Source organism: Manis javanica, chromosome 2 (assembly GCF_040802235.1).
Source record: "Manis javanica isolate MJ-LG chromosome 2, MJ_LKY, whole genome shotgun sequence".
In the NCBI taxonomy this organism is placed as follows: domain Eukaryota; kingdom Metazoa; phylum Chordata; class Mammalia; order Pholidota; family Manidae; genus Manis; species Manis javanica.
The window spans coordinates 113,873,595-113,896,842 of NC_133157.1; the positions used below are offsets into that span (position 1 = coordinate 113,873,595).

Sequence of the window (23,248 nt, forward strand, 5' to 3'; positions counted from 1 at the left end):
GCCAGCAAGGAGTGATACATGGCATTCAGTTGTTATTCTATCAAAGTATATCATACCTCTGCCCATTTCCAAAGTTGTGACCAGGATCCAATACAGTGGCAAGTTCGTTCAAGCCGCCGCCAGAGACCCCAGCTATAACCGTCTTCAGTCACATGTACATGCAGCTCACAGGGCCTTAATTGGTCTATCACACTCAAGGCCTCAACGGCCTTCACTGCCTGTTTGGCTGTAGTGAAGGCAGATGTGTACAAGTTTCACCCCACTCCCACCTGACGCCTTTTCATACCAACCGGTATGAGGGCTTCAGAATTTGTACCAAGTGTGAGATAAACTCTCTCCAGTAGCCTAGAAGACCCAGAAACTCCTGTAGCAATGCTATAGTTGTAGGGGTAGGAGAGGCCTGGACTTTATCTGTAACTGCTTCTGGTATAGCTTTGGTCTTACCCAACCAGACAACCACGAACAATTTGACAGACAAACCAGGTCCCTGAACCTTCGTACTGTTCACAGCCCACCCTTTCTCCTGTAGATATTGTAGCAGTCTAGGTGCTACACTTTCTAGATCTGAAAGAGAATCGGATGTGAACATGACATCATCAATATAATGATACATCTGCACCAGTGGCGGTTTCTCCCATGTAGTCACGTCCTGGGAGACAAGTCCATGACAGATGGTGGGGCTCCGGAGGTATCCCTGTGGAAGGACGGAGAAAGTTCATTGCCATCCTTTCCACGTGAAGGCAAATTGTTCCTGAGTTTCTGGCTCAATGTCAATGGAAAAGAAGGCATTAGCAAGATCCAGCACATAATGGTAGGTGCCTAGTTCGTGGCTGAGGGTATTCCATCAGGCAATAGAGGGGACAGCAGCATGCATGGGGGTATGACTTTATTCATTTCTCTAAAATCCATAGTCACATGCCAGGAGCCATCTGGCTTTTTTACTGGCAACACTGGGGAATTTAAAGGACTACGGGTGGGCTTTATAATACCCACGTTTTCCAGCACCTGGATACTTTCTCCAATCTCTTTACATCCTCCAGGCAGTTTGTATTGTTTGGTATTGGTCACCCGCCAAGGCACATGCAAAGCTATAGGCAGGTGCATACCATGTCTCCTCAGAACTGCCTTCACCACACGTACTCTCAGTCTGAACTCACCTGCAGTTGTCTGCAACCATAGATCCTGCAGGATATCAATCCCCAAAATATACTCAGGGATAGGAGATATATACCCAATATACTCTTTTGGGAGTAGACACCCTATTCCCAAATTCCCAAAGGGATTTGCGCTTGATTCACTCTGATAGCCTTACTACCATATCCAACTATGATACTGAGGGCCCTGGGGAAACTGCTCACGGTTACCATAAATCAGTGAACATTCAGCCCCTGTGTCCACCAGAGCTAGAATACCTTGTATGTTCACTGGGGACCAATGGATAGCTTTTTCAACATGTGGCCTACTGTTCCCCCCTGGTCTCTCATGGAAGATACCTCGACCTTCCCCTCAGTCAAACCGTGTTCCCCAATCGTCTTCCTGTGTGGGCTCGAGTGACACTGGCTCGCTCTACAGCAGGAAGTCTTGCAAACACACAGGTGGAACTTGTGGCTCTGGCTTTGACCTCTGCCTCTTTGGTCTTAATGGCTGTAACTAAGTACCAGAGACACAGGAGCCAAGCTGATATTGACTCTGAGGGCTTCTGCCTAAACTGGGAGCCCAAATCCACCAGCTCAGCCTGAGTATAGGGGTGGTCCATAGAGTGCCCCACGACCTGGGGAGGGGGCTACTCCTCACCTAGGGGAACTTTCAGCTGCTGGGTCTTTTATTTCCTTTACAGCCACTGGGCGTGCTTTCAATACAGGAGGGGTCAGTGCCTCTGGCACCAACCCCTTCATCCTTCCCCAGCTCCTCCATTTCGGGGGCTGATGGCATCTTTCTCTCCCCTCCCCTGAGTGCCTCCGCTGCCACAACCTTTAGCTTTTCTACCGTGCCTCACAGCAATGCTAGCTCAGTCTTCAGCAGCTCTTACCTTCACCTTAATTCTCGACATCTCGCCTTCTCGTGCCTCCTCCTGTGCTTCCCTTAGACAATCCACTGTCTGCCCCCTCTGAGGCGCAGCCCGCTGAAGCACCGCACCCATAAGGGCAGCCTTTCTTTCTCCTTAGTAGTCAATGAACACTGTGAACTTCACCACTTGTCTTGCCAAAGGCTTTCAGCCCCTGGCAAGTTCACTGTGTGGGGCAGTTGGGGTTCTTATGGCCAGTATTCTCACGGAATGTTAACCACCTCATGATGTTACTGGCCTGTTGCTAGGCTACCTACTGGCCACGCCCCTCTTTCTCACTTGGATGGCACCACCAGTACCAGGGAGGTCTGAGGTCTGAGGCATCTGCAGCGCACCTGTGGGTGTGGCTTGCTCACCTCGCTGCCCGAGGGCAGGAGTTTCTCAATCTCTAGAAAACAGCACAGTATCAGGCACATAGACTTTCAACAAATAACTGTAAATGGATGGATGAATGAAATACACATTGAAAGAAATACTTGGCTGTTCATTTTCAGGAAGCCATCACTATGGCTTTGTTTTTGCTGTAAAAGAGCCCTGATCACAATAAAGCTTTAATTCCACAGGAGGGAGCTGTCCTCTCTTCCCAGTAGCACCCTCCCTTCCAGCAGGCTGCTGGTGAGAGGAGAGGTTGTGGATGGGATCAGATGCCACATGCCCTTTCTTTGCCTCTGGGCTATCCTGCGTTCTGGGTTAAAGAAGTCTGCGTTAGCTCTATGGAGTCCTAGATGCCCCCACAGCTTTGAAACTGAGGGCTTGCTTGTTGCAAAACCTCTTTGCCTGCTTTGTTCCCTGTTAGTGGAAACCTCTGTTTGGGAACAGATGAACATTTCCCCACAGGTTTTGGGATACAGATACAGTCTTGCTCCAAACTGGGGGCTCTCCTTAGGGAGTACTTTTAGTTTGTAAGTTATGACTGTGCTATATCTGGGACTTGCATAAGGCTGCAAGAGTCTGGATTCAAGAACCAAAATTCTACTCATAAAATGAGGCAGAGGACCTTGGCCAGGGGATTTTACTGGGACAGCCTGGTTCTCAGGCATGCTGCAGGTGTCCCTGGGAGAGCTATCAGAGTTTTCACACATAAGCTGGGGCACTTATGGGGCCAGCCCACGGAGAGGGGCACTGTTTGGGCTACCTTCTCTCCAATTGGGTCTCCTCTGCAGACATTGCAAAAGTTGTGCTATTGTGAAATTCTTCACATCTAATCAAAATCTCCTCTGCAGACATTGGAGACCATTTCTTGCGGTTTAGGTCTTACTGGAAAAGATGATCCAATAGTCCCTACCAGGTAACCGACACAGACAGCAGAGAAGGGCAAGGTGACCAGCAACCAGGAAGGGACTTTGTTTTCCCAGTTGACACTTTCGCTACCTGCCTACAACTACCTCTATCGCTATGAAAAGGCAGAAGAATTTGGTCTAGTCCAGAATTACCCAGACAACCGCCAAAAGGGCCTGGGGAGATAGATTCAACCAATCTTCCAGAAAAAGAATTCAAAACAAAGGTCATAACCAGGCTGATGGTCTTGCAGAGAAGTATAAGAGCTAAGGGATGAAGTCAGGAGGGAGAATACAGAAATAAAACAATCTCTGGAAAGACCTAAGAGCAGACTGGATGAGGTGCAAGAAACCATTAATGGAACAGAAATCAGAGAAACAGGAATACAGAGAAGCTGAGGCAGAGAGAGATAAAAAGATCACCAGGAATGAAAGAATATTAAGAGAACTGAGTGACCAACTCAAATGGAACAATATGCGCATTATAGGAGTACCAGAAGAAGAAGAGAAGAAAGGATAGAAAGCGTCTTTGAAGAAATAATAGCTGAAAACTTCCCCAAACTAGGGGAGGAAATAGTCTCTCAGACCATGGAAGCCCACAGATCTCCCAACACAAGGGATTTAAGGAGGACAACACCAAGATATATAATAATTAAAATGGCAAAGATCAAAGACAAGGACAGAGTACTAAAGGCAGCCAGAGTGAGAAAAAAGGGCACCTCCAAAGGAAAACCCATCAGACTATCAACAGACTTCTTAACAGAAACCTTACAGGCCAGAAGAGAATGGCGTGATATATTTAATGCAATGAAACAGAAGGGCCTTGAACCAAGAATACTGTATCCAGCACGACTATCATTTAAATATAAAGGAGGGATTCAACAATTCCCAGACAAGCAAAAGTTGAGGGTATTTGCCTTCCACAAACCACCTCTACGGGATATTTTAAAGGGACTGCTCTAGATGGAAGCACTCCTAAGGCTAAATAGATGTCACCAGAGAAAGTAAAATCACAGCAAAGAAAGCAGACCAACCAAATACTAACCAAAGGCAAAAAATAAGATAAACTACCCATAAAAGCAGTTAAAGGAAACACAAAAGAGCACGGAATAAAACAACCAACATATAAAGAATGGAGGAGGAGGAATAAGAAGGGAGAGAAATAATGAATCACCAGACAGTGTTTATAACAGCTCAATAAGCGAGTTAAGTTAGACAGTAAGATACTAAAGAAGATAACCTTGAACCTTAGGTAACCACGAATCTAAAGCCTGCAATGGCAATAAGTACAAATCTTTCAATAGTCACGCTGAATGTAAATGGACTGAATGCACCAATCAAAAGACACAGAGTAATAGAATGGATGAAAAAGCAAAACCCATCTATATGCTGCTGCTTACAAGAGAACCACCTCAAACCCAAAGACATGCACAGACTAAAAGTCAAGGGATGGAAAAAGACATTTCATGCAAACAACAGGGAGAAAAAAAGCAGGTGTTGCAGTACTAGTACGAGACAAAATAGACTTCAAAACAAAGAAAGTAACAGGAGATAAAGAAGGACATTACATAATGATAAAGGGGTCAGTCCAACAGGAGGATATAACTATTATAAATATATATGCTCCCAACACAGGATAACCAGCATGTGTGAAACAAATACTAACAGAACTAAAGGAGGAAATAGAATGCAATGCATTCATTTTAGGACACTTCAACAGGCCACTCACTCCAAAGGATAGATCCACCAGACAGAAAATAAGTTAGGACACGGAGGCACTGAGAGGAACAGGCCAAGGAAGAAACACAAAAGTTGAACAAATCAATTACGAGCAAAGAAATTGAAGCAGTAATCAAAAAACTACCCAAGAAAAAAACCCCTGGACCAGATGGATTTACCTCAGAATTTTATCAGACATAAAGAGAAGACATAATACCCATTCTCCTTAAAGTTTTCCAAAAAAAGAGAAGAGGAGGGAATACTCCCAAACTCCTTCTATGAAGCCAACATCACCCTAATACCAAAACCAGGCAAAGAAAATTACAGACCAAAAAGAAAATTACAGACCAATATCCCTGATGAACGTAGATGCAAAAATACTCAATAAAATATTAGCAAACCAAATTCAAAAATATATCAAAAGGATCATACAGCACAACCAAGCGGGATTCATCCCAGGTATGCAAGGGTGGTACAACATTTGAAAATCCACCACATGAACAAAAAGGACAAAAACCACATGATCATCTCCATAGATGCTGAAAAAGCATTCAACAAAATTCAACATCCATTAATGATAAAAACTCTCAGCAAAATGGGTATAGAGGGCAAGTACCTCAACATAATAAAGGCCATATATGATAAACCCACAGCTAACATCATACTGAACAGCGAGAAGCTGAAACCTTTTCACTGAGATCGGGAACAAGACAGGGATGCCCACTATCCCCACTGTTATTCAACATAGTACTGGAGATTCTAGCAATGGCAATTAGACAAAACAAAGAAATACAAGGAATCCAGATTGGTAAAGAAGAAGTTAAACTGTCACTATTTGTAAATGACATGATATTGTATATAAAAAACCCTAAAGACTCCACTCCAAAACTACCAGAACTGATATCAGAAAACAACAAAGTTGCAGGATACAAAATTAACATACAGAAATCTGTGGCTTTCCTATACTATCAATGAACCAATAGAAAGAGAAATCAGGAAAACAATTCCATTCACAATTGCCTCAAAAAGAATAAAATACCTAGGAATAAACCTAACCAAAGAAGTGAAAGACCTATACCCTGAAAACTATAAGACACTCTTAAGAGAAATTAAGGAGGACACTAACAAATGGAAATTCACCCCATGCTCTTGGCCAAGAAGAATTAATATCGTCAAATGGCCATCCTGCCCAAAGCAATATACAGATTCCATGCAATCCCTATCAAACTACCAACAGCATTCTTCAATGAACTGGAACAAATAGTTCAAAAATTTATATGGAAACACCAAAGACCCCGAATAGCTAAAGCAATCCTGAGACGGAAGAATAAAGTGGGGGGATCTCACTCCCAAACTTCAAGCTCTACTACAAAGCTTGTCTAGTAATCAAGACAATTTGGTACTGGCACAAGAACAGAGCCACAGACCAATGGAAAAGAATAGAGACTCCAAACATATATGGTCAACTAATATTCGACAAAGGGGCCATGGACATACAATGGGAAAATGACAGTCTCTTCAACAGATGGTGCTGGCAAAACTGACAGCTACATGTAAGAGAATGAAACTGGATCACTGTCTAACCCCATATGCAAAAGTAAATTCGAAAATGATCAAAGACCTGAATGTAAGTCATGAAACCATAAAACTCTTAGAAAAAAACATAGGCAAAAATCTCTTGGACATAAACATTAGTGACTTCTTCATGAACATATCTCCCAGGCAAGGAAAACAAAAGCAAAAATGAACAAGTGGGACTACATCAAGCTGAAAAGCTTCTGTACAGCAAAGGACACCAGCAATAGAAAAAAAAAGGTACCCTACAGCATGGGAGAATATATTCATAAATGACAGATCCGAAAAAGGCTTGACATCCAAAAGATATGAAGAGCTCATGCACCTCAACAAACAAAAAGCAAATAATCCAATTAAAAAATGGGCAGAGGAGTCAGACAGAGAATTCTCCAAAGAAGAAATTCAGATGGCCAACGGACACATGAAAAGATGCTCCACATCGCTAGTTATCAGAGAAATGCAAATTAAAACTACAATGAGATATCACCTCACACCAGTAAGGATGGCTACCATCCAAAAGACAAACAACAACAAATGTTGGTGAGGTTGTGGAGAAAGGGGAACCCCCCTACAGTGCTGGTGGGAATGTAAATTAGTTCAACCACTGTGGAAAGCGCTATGGAGGTTCTTCAAAATGCTCAAAATAGACTTACCATTTGACCCAGGAATTCCACTTCTAGGAATTTACCCTAAGAATGCAGCAGCCCAGTTTGAAAAAGACAGATGCACCCCTATGTTTATCGCAGCGCTATTTACAATAGCCAAGAAATGGAAGCAACCTAAGTGTCCATCAGTAGATGAATGGATAAAGAAGTTGTGGTACATACACACAATGGAATATTACTCAGCCATAAGAAGAAAACAAATTCTACCATTTGCAACAACATGGATGGAGGTATAGGGTATTACGCTCAGTGAAATAAGCCAAGCAGAGAAAGACAAATACCAAATGATTTCACTCAAATATGGAGTATAACAACAAAGAAAAACTGAAGGAACAAAACAGCAGTCGAATCAAAGAACCCAAGAAGGGACTAACAGTTACCAAGGGGAAAGGGACTGGGGAGAATGGGACGGTAGGGAGGGATAAGGGTGGGGAAGAAGAAAGGGGGTATTATGATTAGCATGTATAATGTGGGGGGTGGGGGAAAGGGGAGGGCTGTGAAACACAGAGAAGACAAGTAGTGATTCTACAACATCTTACTACGCTGATGGATAGTGACTGTAACGGGGTTTGTGGGGGGGAATTGGTGAAGGGGAGAGCCGAGTAAACATAATGTTCTCCATGTAATTGTAGATTAATGATAACAGCAACAACAAGAAAAAGTAAATACATAATATGTATTTATATTTCAGCCCTTAGATAAATGGTAGCATATACTACAAAGAAAAAAAAATTACATATATTTTGTAGCTCTTGGAAGAAAAGAAGGTCTATCAAACCTCTAAGATATGAGGTGAGGGTCTGTCTTGCCAATAGGTTTCAGATGCTACGGATTCAATGTGACCAAAGAAATGACAGCAGTAACATGCTTTGGGGTGAAAGTGCTTATTACTCGGTTTGTTATCACAGCGGTCGACCACTAGCATTTCTGCCTCTGTCCAGAGCACTGGGTGGAGCTCTCCATATAGTGTAATAATAGCTCGTTGCTTAAAGGCATGGAAGCAGTAGCCTAACAACAGGCCAGTTACATCATCAGGTGGTTTAAGTTCAGTGAGGATCCTGGCCATAGGAACCTTAACTTCCCCACACTCCACCTGTGCATAAAATGAGAGTTCCTGTGGCCAGGATTCTCACCTGGCCATGGTTGAATAGCTCACTGCACACCTCTGGGCAATACATGGCTGTTGACTCTATACAAAGAACTCCGCCCACTGCTCTGCACGCAACACGGTGGCAGGACTGCAAGGCTGCTGGAGAACAGAGAAGAGGCTGGAGTGGTGGCAGCGCCGAGGAAAGAGGCCCAGAGGGCGGCTGTGCAGGACGACTGTGCAGAGAGGCCCGGAGAACGGCTGTGAGGACAGAGGGGCCCAGAGGTTGGCTGTGCGGACAAAGGGGCCCAGAGGCAGAGACTGGCTTGCTGCATACAGACTCACTCTGAGTTAATGGGATTCTACTGACTGACCTGCCACCTGGAAATAAAGTTGGGTATAACCCTTTCACCCCAAAGAACATTTTGCTGTCATTTTCTTTGGTCACACTGAATCCATAGCGAACTGCCCTGGGTCTGAAACCCTTTGGTAAGACATCACCCCTCAAGGATTCTCGCCCTACAATCTACATGCTCTCAATCGTCCTCAATGGTCCCTGTGCGAGAAAGTTGGGGCACTGTAACCAGATTCCACAACAGCAACAGGCGATAAAAACAATGTAGAGGTTAACAAAAATTAAGATACAACAAGATTTTGACACAGATAACAAAAATTATAATAATCCTCAAGTCAGAGGAGGTTCCTAATCCACAAAAGACCTTAGAGGCGATAAGACACATGTTTTAATGACAACAACATAGGCAAATCTTGTCCATCAGGTAGGATGCATGCAAGAGAGTGGTCCTGTGATAGGACTGTAGCAGGAAGGGGGTCCCCCTTCCAGGTCTAGTATACCATACTTTTACTCCTTTCCCCGTCGGGGTTACTGAAGGGTCTGTATATAGTGCTACTGGAGGTGCATGCACTGGCCATAATGATAAAACAAACTGCCCGGTAAGTATCTCCTACCTTCTGGCCTTTCAGGATATACTACTGTGACCTTTGGGGACCACTCTGCGGTCGTTCCAGGAATAGACAGGAGGCCAGCTTCCAGGCCTTGTCCCCAAGGTGCCAGGAGAGCCAGCCATCGTTGGTCCATGTGTCGAATGGTCCTAGGCCAGGTCCACTCAATGGAGTCTCTGGGGTTCAGTGAAGTTGGTGTTGGTGGCAAGATATTATTCTGGTGACCAAACCTCGGCTTCAGTGATTCTTCCTTGGTTTGTACTTGCAGTTGCATAGGGGAGGCAGCCATAGGTGTTAACACATTTATGAGGTTCAGGTCTCCTTTTCGGGGGTCTCTCGTTCAAATGCCATAGCACGGTACATAAGCAGACTGACCATCCCCACAGACTATTGGTATCTGACTTCCGGATTTTGACAAGCCACTGTGCCTCTTCATCATGCCTGCCGCGGTAGGACTGTATGGCACATGAAACTTTCATTTGATTCCCAGCTGTGGCACCCATTCTTGCAGTGTATGTCCAGTAAAATGGGTGTCCTGATCACTCTCAATTACCTGTGGTGGGCCACAGGCGGCAAAGACAATCTAGGCTTCTTTTGGTCATCTGCTGGTGTGCATAATGGGTAGGAAAAGCAACCACAAGTCCAGCAGCTGTGTCCACACAAGTCATGGCATAACGATATCCTTCTGACACAGGTAGGGGCCCAATATAGTCTATCTGCCACCTGACAAGGGGTATAGCCCTCTTAGTTATTTTCCCATGTTGCTGTGGAACTTGGTGTAAGTCCCTTTTGAAGCACACGACACACTCCTGCCAGGCTCTACTAACTTCTTCAAAGGAAAAAGACAAGCCCCACTGACGGGCTACAACCCACATTGTCTTTTGCCTCACATGCAACAAACACTGATGTAACCACTGGGCTACATCAGAGGCAGGCTTTCCTTCTAACCAATGTATCAGGGCCAATTCATCTGCTTCATCATTTCCTGGGGATGCCACTGGCAAATGACCTGTCACACGATAAACTGTAATTATTTTAGTCTGACCACAGGTCCATAAGTCTTGCCACAATTCTTGTCCCCAAATGGGTCGGTGAACAGCCAGGCCGTTGGCATGATACAGGGTCAAGACCTGATAGGCAGCCCAGCTGTCAGTGCAGGCAACTATAGGGGAGGGCTCCTGGCTGACCACAAGCCACATGGCCCACAGCTCTGCCTGTTGGCTGCTCTTCCCTTCACCATCTTCCATCCATATTGTCTCAGTCTTAGGATGGAAAGCTATGGCCCTCCATTTTGGGGCCTGCCCACAGCTGGAGTTGTCTGTGTATCATGCATCTTTGGGCATAGGGGCTCTTCCCGCCCGATAAGGACTTTTGGCTACTAATGGTTCAAAAGCAAGGGAAATCTTCACTCAAGGGGCTACTAGAGAGGGCACTACGTTGCTGTAGGTAAGCACCCCACTTGGCCAGTGTGGGCGTTTGTGCCACACCACTCCTTGGCTTTTGGGTCCAGTGTCACACCCACGCCAGGTGGGAGAGTTGGTTATTGACTTTATCGGGTCCATTCCAGTGATGGGTTCTGTAGCCAGCAAGGCATGATATACGGCAGCCAGTTGTTTTTCTATCAAAGTGTATCGTGCCTCTTCCCCTTTCCAGAGTTGTGACCAGAATCCAATAGGTTGGCAAGTTCCTTCAAGCCGCTGCCAGAGACACCGTCTTCAGTCACATGTGCAGCCAGTTCACAGGGCCTTGATAGGTCTATCACACTCCAGGCCTGAACAGCCTTGACTGCCCATTTGGCTGTAGTAGAGGCAGATGCACAAGTCTCATCCTAGTCCCACCTGATGCCCTTTCATACCAACTGGTATAAGGGCTTCAGAATTTGTGCCAAGTGCAGGATAAACTCTCCAGTAGCCTAGACGATCCAGAAACTCCAACAGCAATGCTACAGTTGTAGGGGTAGGAAAAGCCTGGACTTTACCTATAACTGCTTCTGGTATAACGTGGGTCTCACCCAACTAGATGTTGCCCAAGAATATGACAGACAAACCAGGTCCCTGAACCTTGGTACTGTTCACAACCCATCCTTTCTCTTGTAGATGTTGCAGCAGTTTACGTGCTATACCTTCTAGATCTGAAAGAGAATCGGATGTGAACATGACATCATCAATATAATGATACAGCCGCAGCACTGGCAGTTTCTCCCATGTAGTCACGTCCTGGGCTACAAGTCCGTGACAGATGGTGGGGCTCTGGAGGTATCCCTGTGGAAGCATGGTGATAGTCCATTGCCATCCTTCCTACATGAAGGCAAACTGTTCCTGACTTTCCTGCTCAATGTCAATGGAAAAGAAGCATTAGCAAGATCTACCACATAATGGTATGTTCCTAGTTCATGGCTGAGGGTATCCATCAGGCCTGCAATAGAGAGGACAGCAGCATGCATAGGGGATATGACTTTATTCAATTCTCTATAATCCACAATCACATGCCAGGAGCCATCTGGCTTTTTTACTGGCCACACTGGGGAATTGAAGGACTATGGGTGGGCTTTATAATACCCACCTTTTCGAGCTCCTGGATAGTTTCTCCAATCTCTTTACGTCCTCCAGGCAGTTTGTATTGTTTGATATTAGTCACCTGCCAAGGCACAGGCAGAGCTATGAGAAGGTGCCTACCATGTCCCCTCAGAACTGCCTTCCCCACACATACTAGCAGTCTGAACTCACCTGCAGTGGTCTGCAACCATACACCCTGCAGGATATCAATCCCCAAAATATACTCAGGGATAGGAGATATATACCCACTATACTCTTTTTGGGGTAGACACCCTTTTCCCCAAGGGATTTGGGCCTGTTTCATTCAGCCTTATCCCTATATCCATCTATGATTCTGGGGTCTCAGGAAAACTGCTCAAGGTTATCATGAATCAGTGCACATTCACCCCCTGTGTCCGCCAGAGCCGGGACACATTGTATGTTCACTTCACTGGGGACCAATGGATAGCTATTTCAACATGTGGCCTCCTGTTCCCCCTGGTCCCTCAGGGTAGATACATCGACCTTCCCCTCAGTCAAACCATGTTCCCCAATCGTCTTCCTGTGTGGGCTCGAGTGAGGTTGTCTCCCTCTCCAGCAGGAAGTCTTGCAAACACACAGTTCGGACTTGTGGCTCTGGCTTTTACCTCTGCCTCTTTGGTCTTAATAGCTGGAACTGCTGCTCTGTTTTCAGATGTTGCCATAGGTCTAGTAAGACCTAATTTGACTTTCCATCTAATTTCCTTTCATCTGCTCCTACCGGTATTAAACCAACCCACATCTGGGTCCTCGTAACCTTCATGAGATCCTTTAAGTTCTTCTTGTGAGTAGAAGACCTTATTTCTCTCCGTTTTCTCATTGTTTCAACCTCTCCTCAGTCGGCTACTGTACGTGTTACCTTGCTTATGCGCTGGCCATAGTGAGGGGAAAGAATGGCCACTAGAGACTCAAAGACAGATGTGGGAGGTGTTTGAAGCACAGTATTTCTCAACCCAGTAGTGAAAATCTCTTCATATGGGCCATAATTCTCTGCACTACACATGGCATTTCTTATGCTTAGCTCTCATAACACCTGTTGGAGCTCAGCATACATCTGCCATCTAACAGGAGAGGATGGTAGATCACCCTGATTGGGCCACACAGCACGAAGTGCAGCTATAAGCCAATCGAGGAGGGAGTGATTCTCTGGGGTCTGATGTGCATTTCATAATCGCTGCCAGCTTTCCCATCTGTGATCCCAACAGAACAATTCCATCCACCCCTAAGTTCCACAGACGTAGGAGCCAAGCTGATACTGACTCTGAGGGCTTCTGCCTAAACCAGAACCCCAAATGAACCAGCTCCGCCTGACTATAGGGGTGGAGCACAGAGTGCTCCACGAGGGGACTGCTCCTCTCCTAAGGGAACTTTCAACTGCTGGGTATTTTCTTTACAACGACTGGGTGTGCTTTCAATATGGGAGGGGTCAGTGCCTCTGGCACCACCCCTTCATCCTTTCCCAGCTCCTCTGTTTCTGGGGCTGATGGCACCTTTCTCTCCCCTGCCCCGAGTACCTCCTCTGCCGCAACCTTTAGCTTTTCTACCGTGCCTCACAGCAACGCTAGCTCAGTCTTCAGAAGCTCTTACCTTCACCTTAATTCTCCGCATCTGGCATTCTCGTGCCACCTCCTCCTGTGCTTCCCTCAGATAATCCACTGTCTGCCCCCTCCTAGGGGTAGCCTGCTGAAGCACCCCTCCCATAAGAGAAGCCAATGAACACTGTGGACTTCGCCACTTGTCTTGTCAAAGGCTTTCAGCCCCTGGAAAGTTCGCTGTGTGGGCCAGTTGGGGTTCTTATGGCCAGGATTCTCACGGAACTTAAACCACCTGATGATGTAACTGGCCTGTTGCTAGGCTACCTTTATGGAATAAGCTATTATTGCACTATATAGAAAGCTCGGCTCAGAAGCTCGGTAATAAACCTTTTCACCCCAAAAGAACGTTTGCTGTCATCTTCTTTGGTCACACTGTGTCCTGCAATGGGTTTCAAGCCCCAGAAAGTAGCTATGATTTTTTCATTTGTAGTATTTTTAAACTCATGGGTATGAACACACTTGTTGTATCATGATCCACTTCAATTATTATTCTTACTATGATCAAATCATCACATCTTTGGCCACTGAGTACTACTTCAGGATGGCTCCTATGTCCTTTCCCCCCCTGCTTTATTAGGCATAATTCACATGGTATAAATTTAAGGTATGTCACATGTTGATTTACTGTGCCCTACTGAAATTCATTAGAGAATGTTAATAAATAAAATTCATGATTTTAAAAACTGGTAAAGGAATGAATCAAGCACTTGTTTTACCTTTAGTATAAGTTAGTACTTTGTAGTAACCAAATAGTTATGAGGGGAATTTTCTTTTTACTGAAATGTTTCAGTTAGTAAACAGAAGGGCTGACAAAGTACAGTACCACTGCTTTGCCACCTCCAATGAAAAAAATGCATCTATGAAATGATAACTAATTTTGAAAATAGCAAAAAAAGACATATACCTCACCGTGTGAAGCACACAGTCAATATAAAGAATCTCCACACCTAGCCACCAGTTGAAATAAAGGGATAGAGGAACATAGAAAATGATACCAGGGGGATACATTCATGAATACACAGGCTGTTGAAAGCTCTATAGGAAAAAAGACATGGTTTCTTTAAAAACAAAAAAACTGCAAGAAGACAAAGAGCTAGAGAGAAAACCTATAGATTAAAAGACAGTTAAGAGAGATAATCAATCACTGTGTATGGACCCTATATGAATTCTAATCAAACTTACAAGATGAACAACAACAAAACCAAATGTGTGAATACTGAATTTGATGAGACAGATGAAATGACAGAATGTCTAGGATTTGCTTAAAAATAATCTAGGGCAGGGTAGGTGAGTGGATAGATGATGTGAAATGGATCTGATGGTACATTGATAATTGCTGGAGCTGGGGTGAAGAAAAGGAGGATGATCTTTAAGTACATTTGACCATGGATTTTATTGTGGTAAACTGCAAATACTGTCTTATTTTTGTATTTGATTTGAAGCATATCTTAATACCCAGGGTTATCCTTTCACGCTATTTTCTTCCTTTAAATACAAATTTTAAAAATGCAACTAAAACTGTTTTGAAAAAAGCACAACACTTAAAATACATAATTCTTCTATAAAGATGTTGTAACCACACACACACATGTGTGCACACAATCTGGCCTCCTGTATTTGCTAAAATGTTGATGACACACCTATAAAAACTTAATTTTTAGAAAATAACTTCGCTTCAAAGCAGTAGCAGCTGTCATCCTTAAACATGTCAAACATTTAAAAAAACTTACTTAAAACTATGTAACTTCTTCATAACAATGTTTAAAAAAGATTCCTTAAAACCAAGATGGCTCTATAAAATTTGCCAAATCACAAAAACAGAATAAGCAATTTCAAAGATACCAGGTGTTTGGACTTAACTACAATTTTACAGAAACTGATACATAATCATTTTTAAGTGTGCACTGAGTTTTAGTTTATCGAACGTCACACACTGTCAACCCATGGGCTATAACTGACTTGCAGGCAAGTTGTCTGGCCTGCATGGTCCAACAGTTAAAAATCAGGAGGTTTCACATAAAAATAACCTTTATTTTGACAGTGCCACACACGGCAATAGCTGGAGCACAGCAGCAGCTACCTCTTCTACGAAGGACATGGCGCTGTACTTTCACCATATCTGCTTTTTATTTATTAATTTAATTTATTTATTTATGAAGGTATCAAGGTTTCACAAGAAAAACAATGTGGTTATTACAGTCACTCTTATTATCGAGTCCCCACATACCCTACTGCAGTCACTGTCCATCAGTATAATAAGATGCCACAGAGTCCCAAATTGTTTTCTCTGAGCTACACTGTCTTCCCCGTAACCCCATACACACCATGTGCACCAATCATGATACCCCAAAATCCCCTTCTCCCTCCCTCCCTTCCCTCCATCCCTCCCCTCCCCTTTCGGTAACTGCTAGTCCCTTTTTTTGGAGTCTGTGATAGTCTGCTGCTATTTTGTTCCTTCAGTTTTGCTTGATATACACATGAAGATAGCATCTCAGAAACAAGCCACCATGAAAAGAAGAGAGAGAGATCTATGAAGTTAGAGAAGCTTTCTGAAACCAAGCTCCTCTGTAGAAGTTCAGGAAAACTAAATTGACATTAGAATGAGCAGAAAATTTTCCACAAATGAGGGAAATCATTTGGTATTTGTCCTTTCTCTGTGACTTATTTCACTGAGCACAGAACCCTCTAGCTCCATCCTTGATGTTGCAAATGGTAGGATTTGTTTTTCTTCTTATGGCTGAATATTCCATAGTATTTCATATCCATACCTCCCTTCTTTGCAGATACATGTCTGGTCTTCTTAGGCATTTGAGATTGTGATTATTAGATATGAGCTAAAATCATTTATGGGAGGTTTTTCTCTTAATTTTTAACAAAACTACTAGAGCAGAAAAAACAATTTATCTATGAGAGCCAATATTACTCAGTTTTGCACATTAAAAAATGCAAAATAAATCAGCATTCATATTCTTACACCACAGAAATAAAATTGCTTTTCTTTGACAGAGTAGTATAAGGCTTACCTTCAGATCAAGGCTGCTAAGGCTTACAACATCATCAGCTTTCTCTCTTCATTTTTCTTTTTCTATAAGAAAAGAGTGGTTTCATTTTTTACATAGAAGGGATGCATGTTACCCATTAGACTGCATACAACTAGTAAAATTACTTTTAAAAAAATAGCCTTTGCCTGTATTCATAAGAAAATTATTTGGGATGCTCATAAATTATCTTTAGCATACATACTGTCTAAAGAGCCCCCTGACCAAAATCATGTGTTTGTGAAGTGATTTCACCCTATTAAATAATTGACTTATGTAAAGTTTGTAAGAAACACAACTCTTACTTCAGTCAAGGATTGTTAGAAAAAAAAGTAAAAATATGTTTTACACATAATGGGAAACAAGTTTTTTTTTTTTAAAGGAAACATATATATTTTTTCCCATGGGGGACAGTTTATCTTTACCATAAAACTTTTCTCATGGCCCAAAGTAAGATTTGTTGTTTGAAGCAGGATTTATCGGCTGGAAGATGAATACACACAATCCTGGCATACCTTCCAGGAACGATTTATCCCTTGATAAATCTAGTAGAAGCAAAACTGCATATTTAGCTAGTAGAAGCAAAAACTGCATAGATAGCTTTAACTTCTGGTCTTTAACCAATATTGAAGAAGAGTCCTTAAGTAACACTTCTTTCCTCTCACATCTCAAAATAACTCTTCAGATTACTTGTGGTACAGCCTAGTTCTTAATGAACTCTCAAAAACTGATGAGCCAGGGCTCCCTTCCAAGTCCTGGTTCACCCTGAGGAGAAAACTGGTAAGAGTGCAATCAAAATTGAGCAGGATCAGAACAATGGAGAAAAAAGGGCAAGATAAAGTCCAGATGGAAGTGGGGAAAAATACATGAAGATGGCATCTCAGAAACAAGCCACCATGAAAAGAAGAGAGAGAGATCTATGAAGTTAGAGAAGCTTTCTGAACCAAGCTCCTTTGTAAAAGTTCAGGAAAACTAAATTCACATTAGAATGAGCAGAAACTTCTGCAAGTCAAATCCAATACAAAATCACCCTAAGAAAAAAAGAGAATAAAGGCAGAATAATATCCCTACAGGGAAAGCGCCTCAGAAGGAAATGCTCAAGGCTGCAAAGCAAAACTATAACATACAATTTCAAATTTAACTAAAAGACATTAAGAAAAAGATAAGATGGTAAAGAAACAAGACAAGTCGATTGGAAGAAACTAAAAAATGAGGAAATCTTTACTGATCTTAAGGTCATGTTCAGAAGATGCAGAAAAGTATGAATAATTTGATCCTAATTTTGAAAGCAAACTAAGCATCTCTTATTTGTGAGGCTATGTAAATAATTCTCTAAGCAAAACAGAGAAGGGTACATATAATGTTGCTGACATGGATTAAAGTAGAGGTTGGGGGGATGGAAAGACTTAGAGGAGACGAGAGGAAAGGAGGACACCTCGAGGCAAAAAGAAGAGTGCACTAAGGGAAAAAGCACATACATGATAATATTTATACATTTACATAAAATCATACATGTGCATGGACATATGTATGAAGAAACTTAACAGATTTTAAAACATCCTATATTTTCTTTCAAATTTTTTAAGGTTTTGCTTTTCATATTTATATATTCAATCCATCTAGAATTTACTTTTCTATGTATGTGCTATGGGGTAACACAGTCAATTGCCCCCATCCCAATACCACTTACTGACAGCACCATTCCTTCATAGTGCTTATGATACAGTAAGTTCTCATATATATGTAGATCAGTGACTGGGTTTTCTCTATTTTGTTGCATCAGTTATTTGTCTATACCTGCAACCACATTATGCTGTGTAATTACTGTACCCTTGGTGTTGTCTTAATAGCTAATACAGTACATCATATGTTCCCTGACTTGTATCCTACTTTCACTGTTCAGGGTTTTCTACTTTTCAACATGAAGTGTAAAATGAGATCTATTATACTCTAACGTGATTTATCAGAACTGCACTGAATTTATTAACTAATTTGGGGGAGAACTGACATTTTTATGCTATTAAGTCTTTTCTTGAATGACTAGGGTATAATCATTTAAGTAGGTGTCCTTTGTTCTTTACTAATGCTTTCTAATTTTTCCCATAAAAGACTCACAGATCTTTTATTAGGTTTATTCCTAATTTTTAAAATTGTTTTTATTTCAATAAAAGCATCTTTAAAATTACTGTTTTAAATAAAATTTAACTGTTTACTGCTAGGCTATATACATTCTACTTTTTTCTTTTTATAGCTTTTATAGCCAGTAACCTTGCTTGAATTCCTGTTAGTTCTAATAGCTGTTACTGCTATTCTTTGGATATTCTATGTAGACAATCATATTGTCTCTACGTAATGAAATCATACTATCTCTTTTAATTTGCTACCACTTGTTTTCCTGTCTTACTGTGTTGGCTAGGAGTACTAGTACAATTCTAAATAGATATGGTGACAGCAGTCATCATTTTTACCACTATGTATGCTGTTTATGGCAGGTCTCAGGCTAAGGAAGTTCTTTTCCATTCTTGGTTTGTCAAGAATTTTATCATGATTGCTGTTCATTTTATAATTTTCTACTCTTGCTTTTTCTGTTTTCTTTGGTTTACTCCATTGTTGTTTTTTTAATCTCTTGAGTTATATGCTGAATTTTTGCTTTTTCTTTCTTAAACTATGTATTTAAAAGTTACACATCTTCCTTTAAGTACTTCTTAACTGCATTCCAAGGTTTTAACACATGAACCATCCTTTGTCATGGGAGACCTCTACAAAAGTGTTTTTGCCAGATAACTTCCCTGAAATGTAGGAGGAAAATGTTAGAACTTCTATTTTTATGCACTTCTTAATCCTAAAAAGAAGCTGTATAGTGTTTAATATACAGATGAGTTCATCATCACTCATAATACAAGGTTAAAGACAACAGCAATCTAATCAGATCCAATAAAAAGTCAGCCTCAAACTGTGAATTTATCATGGCTATTTGAAATAAAGATTTATGGCCACTATCATTAACCTTACCCTAAATGAGTACTGTGCTTTGAGATATTAGCTAATAATGGTGCTACATACATAAAAGTTACAAATAAATATATCAGGGGTACTTGATCTAAATATGTTTGCTGATATGTTTGAAAAATCAAGTTTGGAGACAATTCTCCACTAAAGATTTTAAGTTTAGGTTCGTAAACCAGTAAAGGAAAGGGACCAAGATGAAAGTTTCAAAGGAAAATGCAGAATTGAAGGCAGGATATTCTTGCTGTGAATGTTTTACTGACCAACTAGTGTATATAATTGATATAAGAGTAAAGAAATATTGCACAGGACTCCCTGACAGATATATAAATTAAACACAAAAGAACAGAATACAAATTAAATATGCACTGATGAATCCACTAGCACATCCATACATGTAGACAAGTATAGTTTGGCAAACTAGAAACAGTCACTTTTTGCTATGTTCCCCAAATACGGAAAGCAGGAAACTCATGCTTTATTTGTACATTATTTATATGAGTAGTAAGAATAGGTAATGAGTTTTTAATTATAAAAAGAATCAATTCTCCAGTGTTACTTTGCACAAAGTTGATGCCTCTGTACGGTCTCATTCTAAAAATAATTCACTCCTTCTATACTAAGATGATTAATAAGAGAAAATCCATTCAATATACTTATTATCTGCAATGAGTTTTACATTTTCAAACAAGAAAAAAGCCATTAGAGTACGTACAAAAAAAAAGCTTCATATTTCATGATATAGTCTCCTAATTTTAACACTGGTAGGAATAAGAGAAAGGATTGCATAGAGCTGAAGATGAAGAGATCTGGAACTTTTCAAAATCTGTTTCATATTTAACTGAAAGAAAACGTTCAGCTTGTTTGCAGAAAAAATTAAATAGGCTGCTAAAGATGGCAAAAGAAACTCTGTACCTCAACATATTCCGAGAACTACAGAAAACTGAGCTGTATACCAGGCTGAAAGACAGCCCATGAGTGAATTCCCTCTAATGACTTGAAATAAAAACCCATTATCTACTCATCAAAGTGAAGTCCCAATGGGGGCCAGGTGTTAAAAATGTGAAGGAGCTACCTCTCTGAACGGAATATCTGTTAAGAGACAATTCAAACAATAAATAGAGAGTAACTAGTAAAATGAAACACTAGATAGATAAAAAACAATTCTTTCCATAGTTTTAGAGTTAAAGTAGCCTCATTAGTCATTCAATTGTAGAAACAAGAGGGAGGGTATACAAACATCAAGGTATAGGTTCTGGTCACTTTCAGAATCTTTACAAAATAAGTCATTCAATTGTAGAAACAAGAGGGAGGGTATACCAACATCAAGGTATAGGTTTCTGGTCACTTTCAGAATCTTTACAAAAGGGAGAGACCCTTTATAAAGTTAAGATTATTTAAGCAAAAATAATCATTCACTAAACCAAACAGAGTTTATTTTGGATCATATACATGGTTCAATTATATGAAATCTACGCATAGAAAAAATATAGAAAAAACATATTCAGAGAACTGTACAATGTATCTTTACTTATACCAATTACATACACAAATTGGTCAATAAAACGTTCATAGCAAGAATATCCTGCTTTTAATGCACTTCTGCACTTTCCTTTGATATTTACATATATCACCAATGGTTTAAATAAAAAGTAAATAATGCAAGAAATTATTTGATAAAATTCAACATTCATACCTAATATTTTAAAAGAATGAAAGGATATTCTTAACATAAGAAATAAAACCTAAAATGCATTTAATTATCATTTGTTTAAATCTCTACCATACACTGATTTCTTTTAAAAGTATGCTTTAATACACCAAATGAAAACCTTTGAATAACTACATCTAAGACAAAGACCTCAAGATTAAAATTTGACTACAATTTTGTTCCTACTATTAAGTGACAGATTTTTCTTCTGTGTCATCTTTTAATTAAAGAAATAAAGTAAGAGAATCCTTATGACAAAACCTGTCTTCACCTTTATAAAATATAAGCCTCTATGTTTACAAAACATGGAGAAAATCATACAACATAGCTAGCACAGGAATTAAAAACATCTTCACCTTTATAAAATATAAGCCTCTATGTTTACAAAACATGGAGAAAATCATACAACATAGCTAGCACAGGAATTAAAAACGTCTTCACCTTTATAAAATATAAGCCTCTATGTTTACAAAACATGGAGAAAATCATATAACATAGCTAGCACAGGAATTAAAAACAGTTTTGAAACTATACTTATTGTTAATCACTTCAGATATAAATAAAATAATAGGTTTTTTCTGCCATTGTGGAAATGAAGACCAAAAAAAAGAAAGGCAAAGACTATTTATTCTGAGCTTACTATATATAGCAAGGGAGTCAGCCACCATCACTTCATTTAGGCAGACTCAAAGGCAGGCTTAGAGGTAGAAAAGCTTTATAGTGGAAAAAAGAGAAGGCTTCAAAGTGTGCCCCGATTAGAGCCTGCTGGGTGGGGAAGCTGTAGGCAGGCTAACTAGTAGCAGGCATCATGTGTGTTATTTGGCTTGCTCTGGTGGGTTCTAAGTCGGACGCAAGAACAAAAGTTAAGGAAGCTGGCAATTATCAATCAAGTCCTGGTCCTTTTGGGTCAATTGCTATTGTTTAGCTTTCTGGATTGCCAGGGATATTGTCCATTGGTATACTCTGCCTCTCATCCTTAATCCTCACAGGCTGTGTTCTCCATAAATTACACAAACACCACAGATGGCTGTTATGCCTACAAAAAATGTCCAAAAAAAAAAAACATTTAAAGAAGACCTAGTATCCATCCTTCTTAAAGCATTCCAAAAGTAGAAGTAAAGGGAATACTTTACAACTCTTCCTATGAGGCCAGCATCACTCTAATAACAAAAGCAGACAAAGAAACCATAAAAAAGAAGATTACAGACCAACATCCCTGATGAAAACAGATGCTAATATACTGAACAAAATATTAGCAAACTGAATTTGAAAATACATAAAAAAGATCATCTATCATGACCAAGTGGGATTTATTCCAGGGATGCAAGGATGGTACAATATTAGTATATCCATCAGCATCACACACCACATTAACAAAAAGGATAAAAATCAAATAATCATCTCAACAGATGCTGAAAAAGCATTTGACAAAATTCAACATCCATTCACAATAAAAACTCTTACAAAATGGGTATACAGGGCATGTACCTCAACATAATAAAGGGCAAATACGACAAACCCACAGCCAACATTGTACTTAATAGCAAAAAGCTGAAAGCTTTTCCTCTAAGATTGGGAAAAAGACAAGAATGTCCACTCTCACCACTTTTATTCAATACAGTACCGGAGGTCCTAGCCATGGCAATCAGACAACACAAAGAAATAAAAGGCATCCAGATTGGGAAGGAAGAAGTTAAACTGTAACTGTTTGCAGATGGCATGATATGGTGCACAGAAAACCCTAAAGAATCCACCAAAAAACTACTAAAAGTAATAACTGAATTCAGCAAAGTTGCAGGATACAAAATTAATACACAGAAATATACTGTATTCCTATATACTAACAGTAAACTAGCAGAAAATCAGTAAAACAGCTCCATTTATAAGTGCATCAAAAAGAATAAAATACCTAGGAATAAACCTAACCAATGAGGTGAAAGACCTATATTCTGAAAACAAGACACTCATGAAAGA

The 23,248-nt window shown here is 40.7% G+C and overlaps 1 protein-coding gene across 2 annotated transcripts in view; it reads right to left on the bottom strand.

Moving 5' to 3' along the window:
• Nucleotides 1-13,741, bottom strand: part of LOC140847804 (neuroepithelial cell-transforming gene 1 protein-like) — a 45,274-nt gene extending 31,533 nt beyond the window's left edge. Inside the window, exons 1-2 of one of the 2 annotated variants that reach the window (XM_073229159.1) lie at nucleotides 13,512-13,741; nucleotides 11,914-11,988 (exon numbers count right to left, since the gene is read on the bottom strand). In XM_073229159.1, coding sequence (XP_073085260.1) covers nucleotides 11,914-11,988; nucleotides 13,512-13,625 — 189 coding nt within the window. In that variant the 5' untranslated portion in view covers nucleotides 13,626-13,741. The remainder of the gene's footprint in view (nucleotides 1-11,913; nucleotides 11,989-13,511) is intronic. The other variant, XM_073229160.1, reaches the window with a different exon arrangement.
• Nucleotides 13,742-23,248: the final 9,507 nt, after the last annotated feature.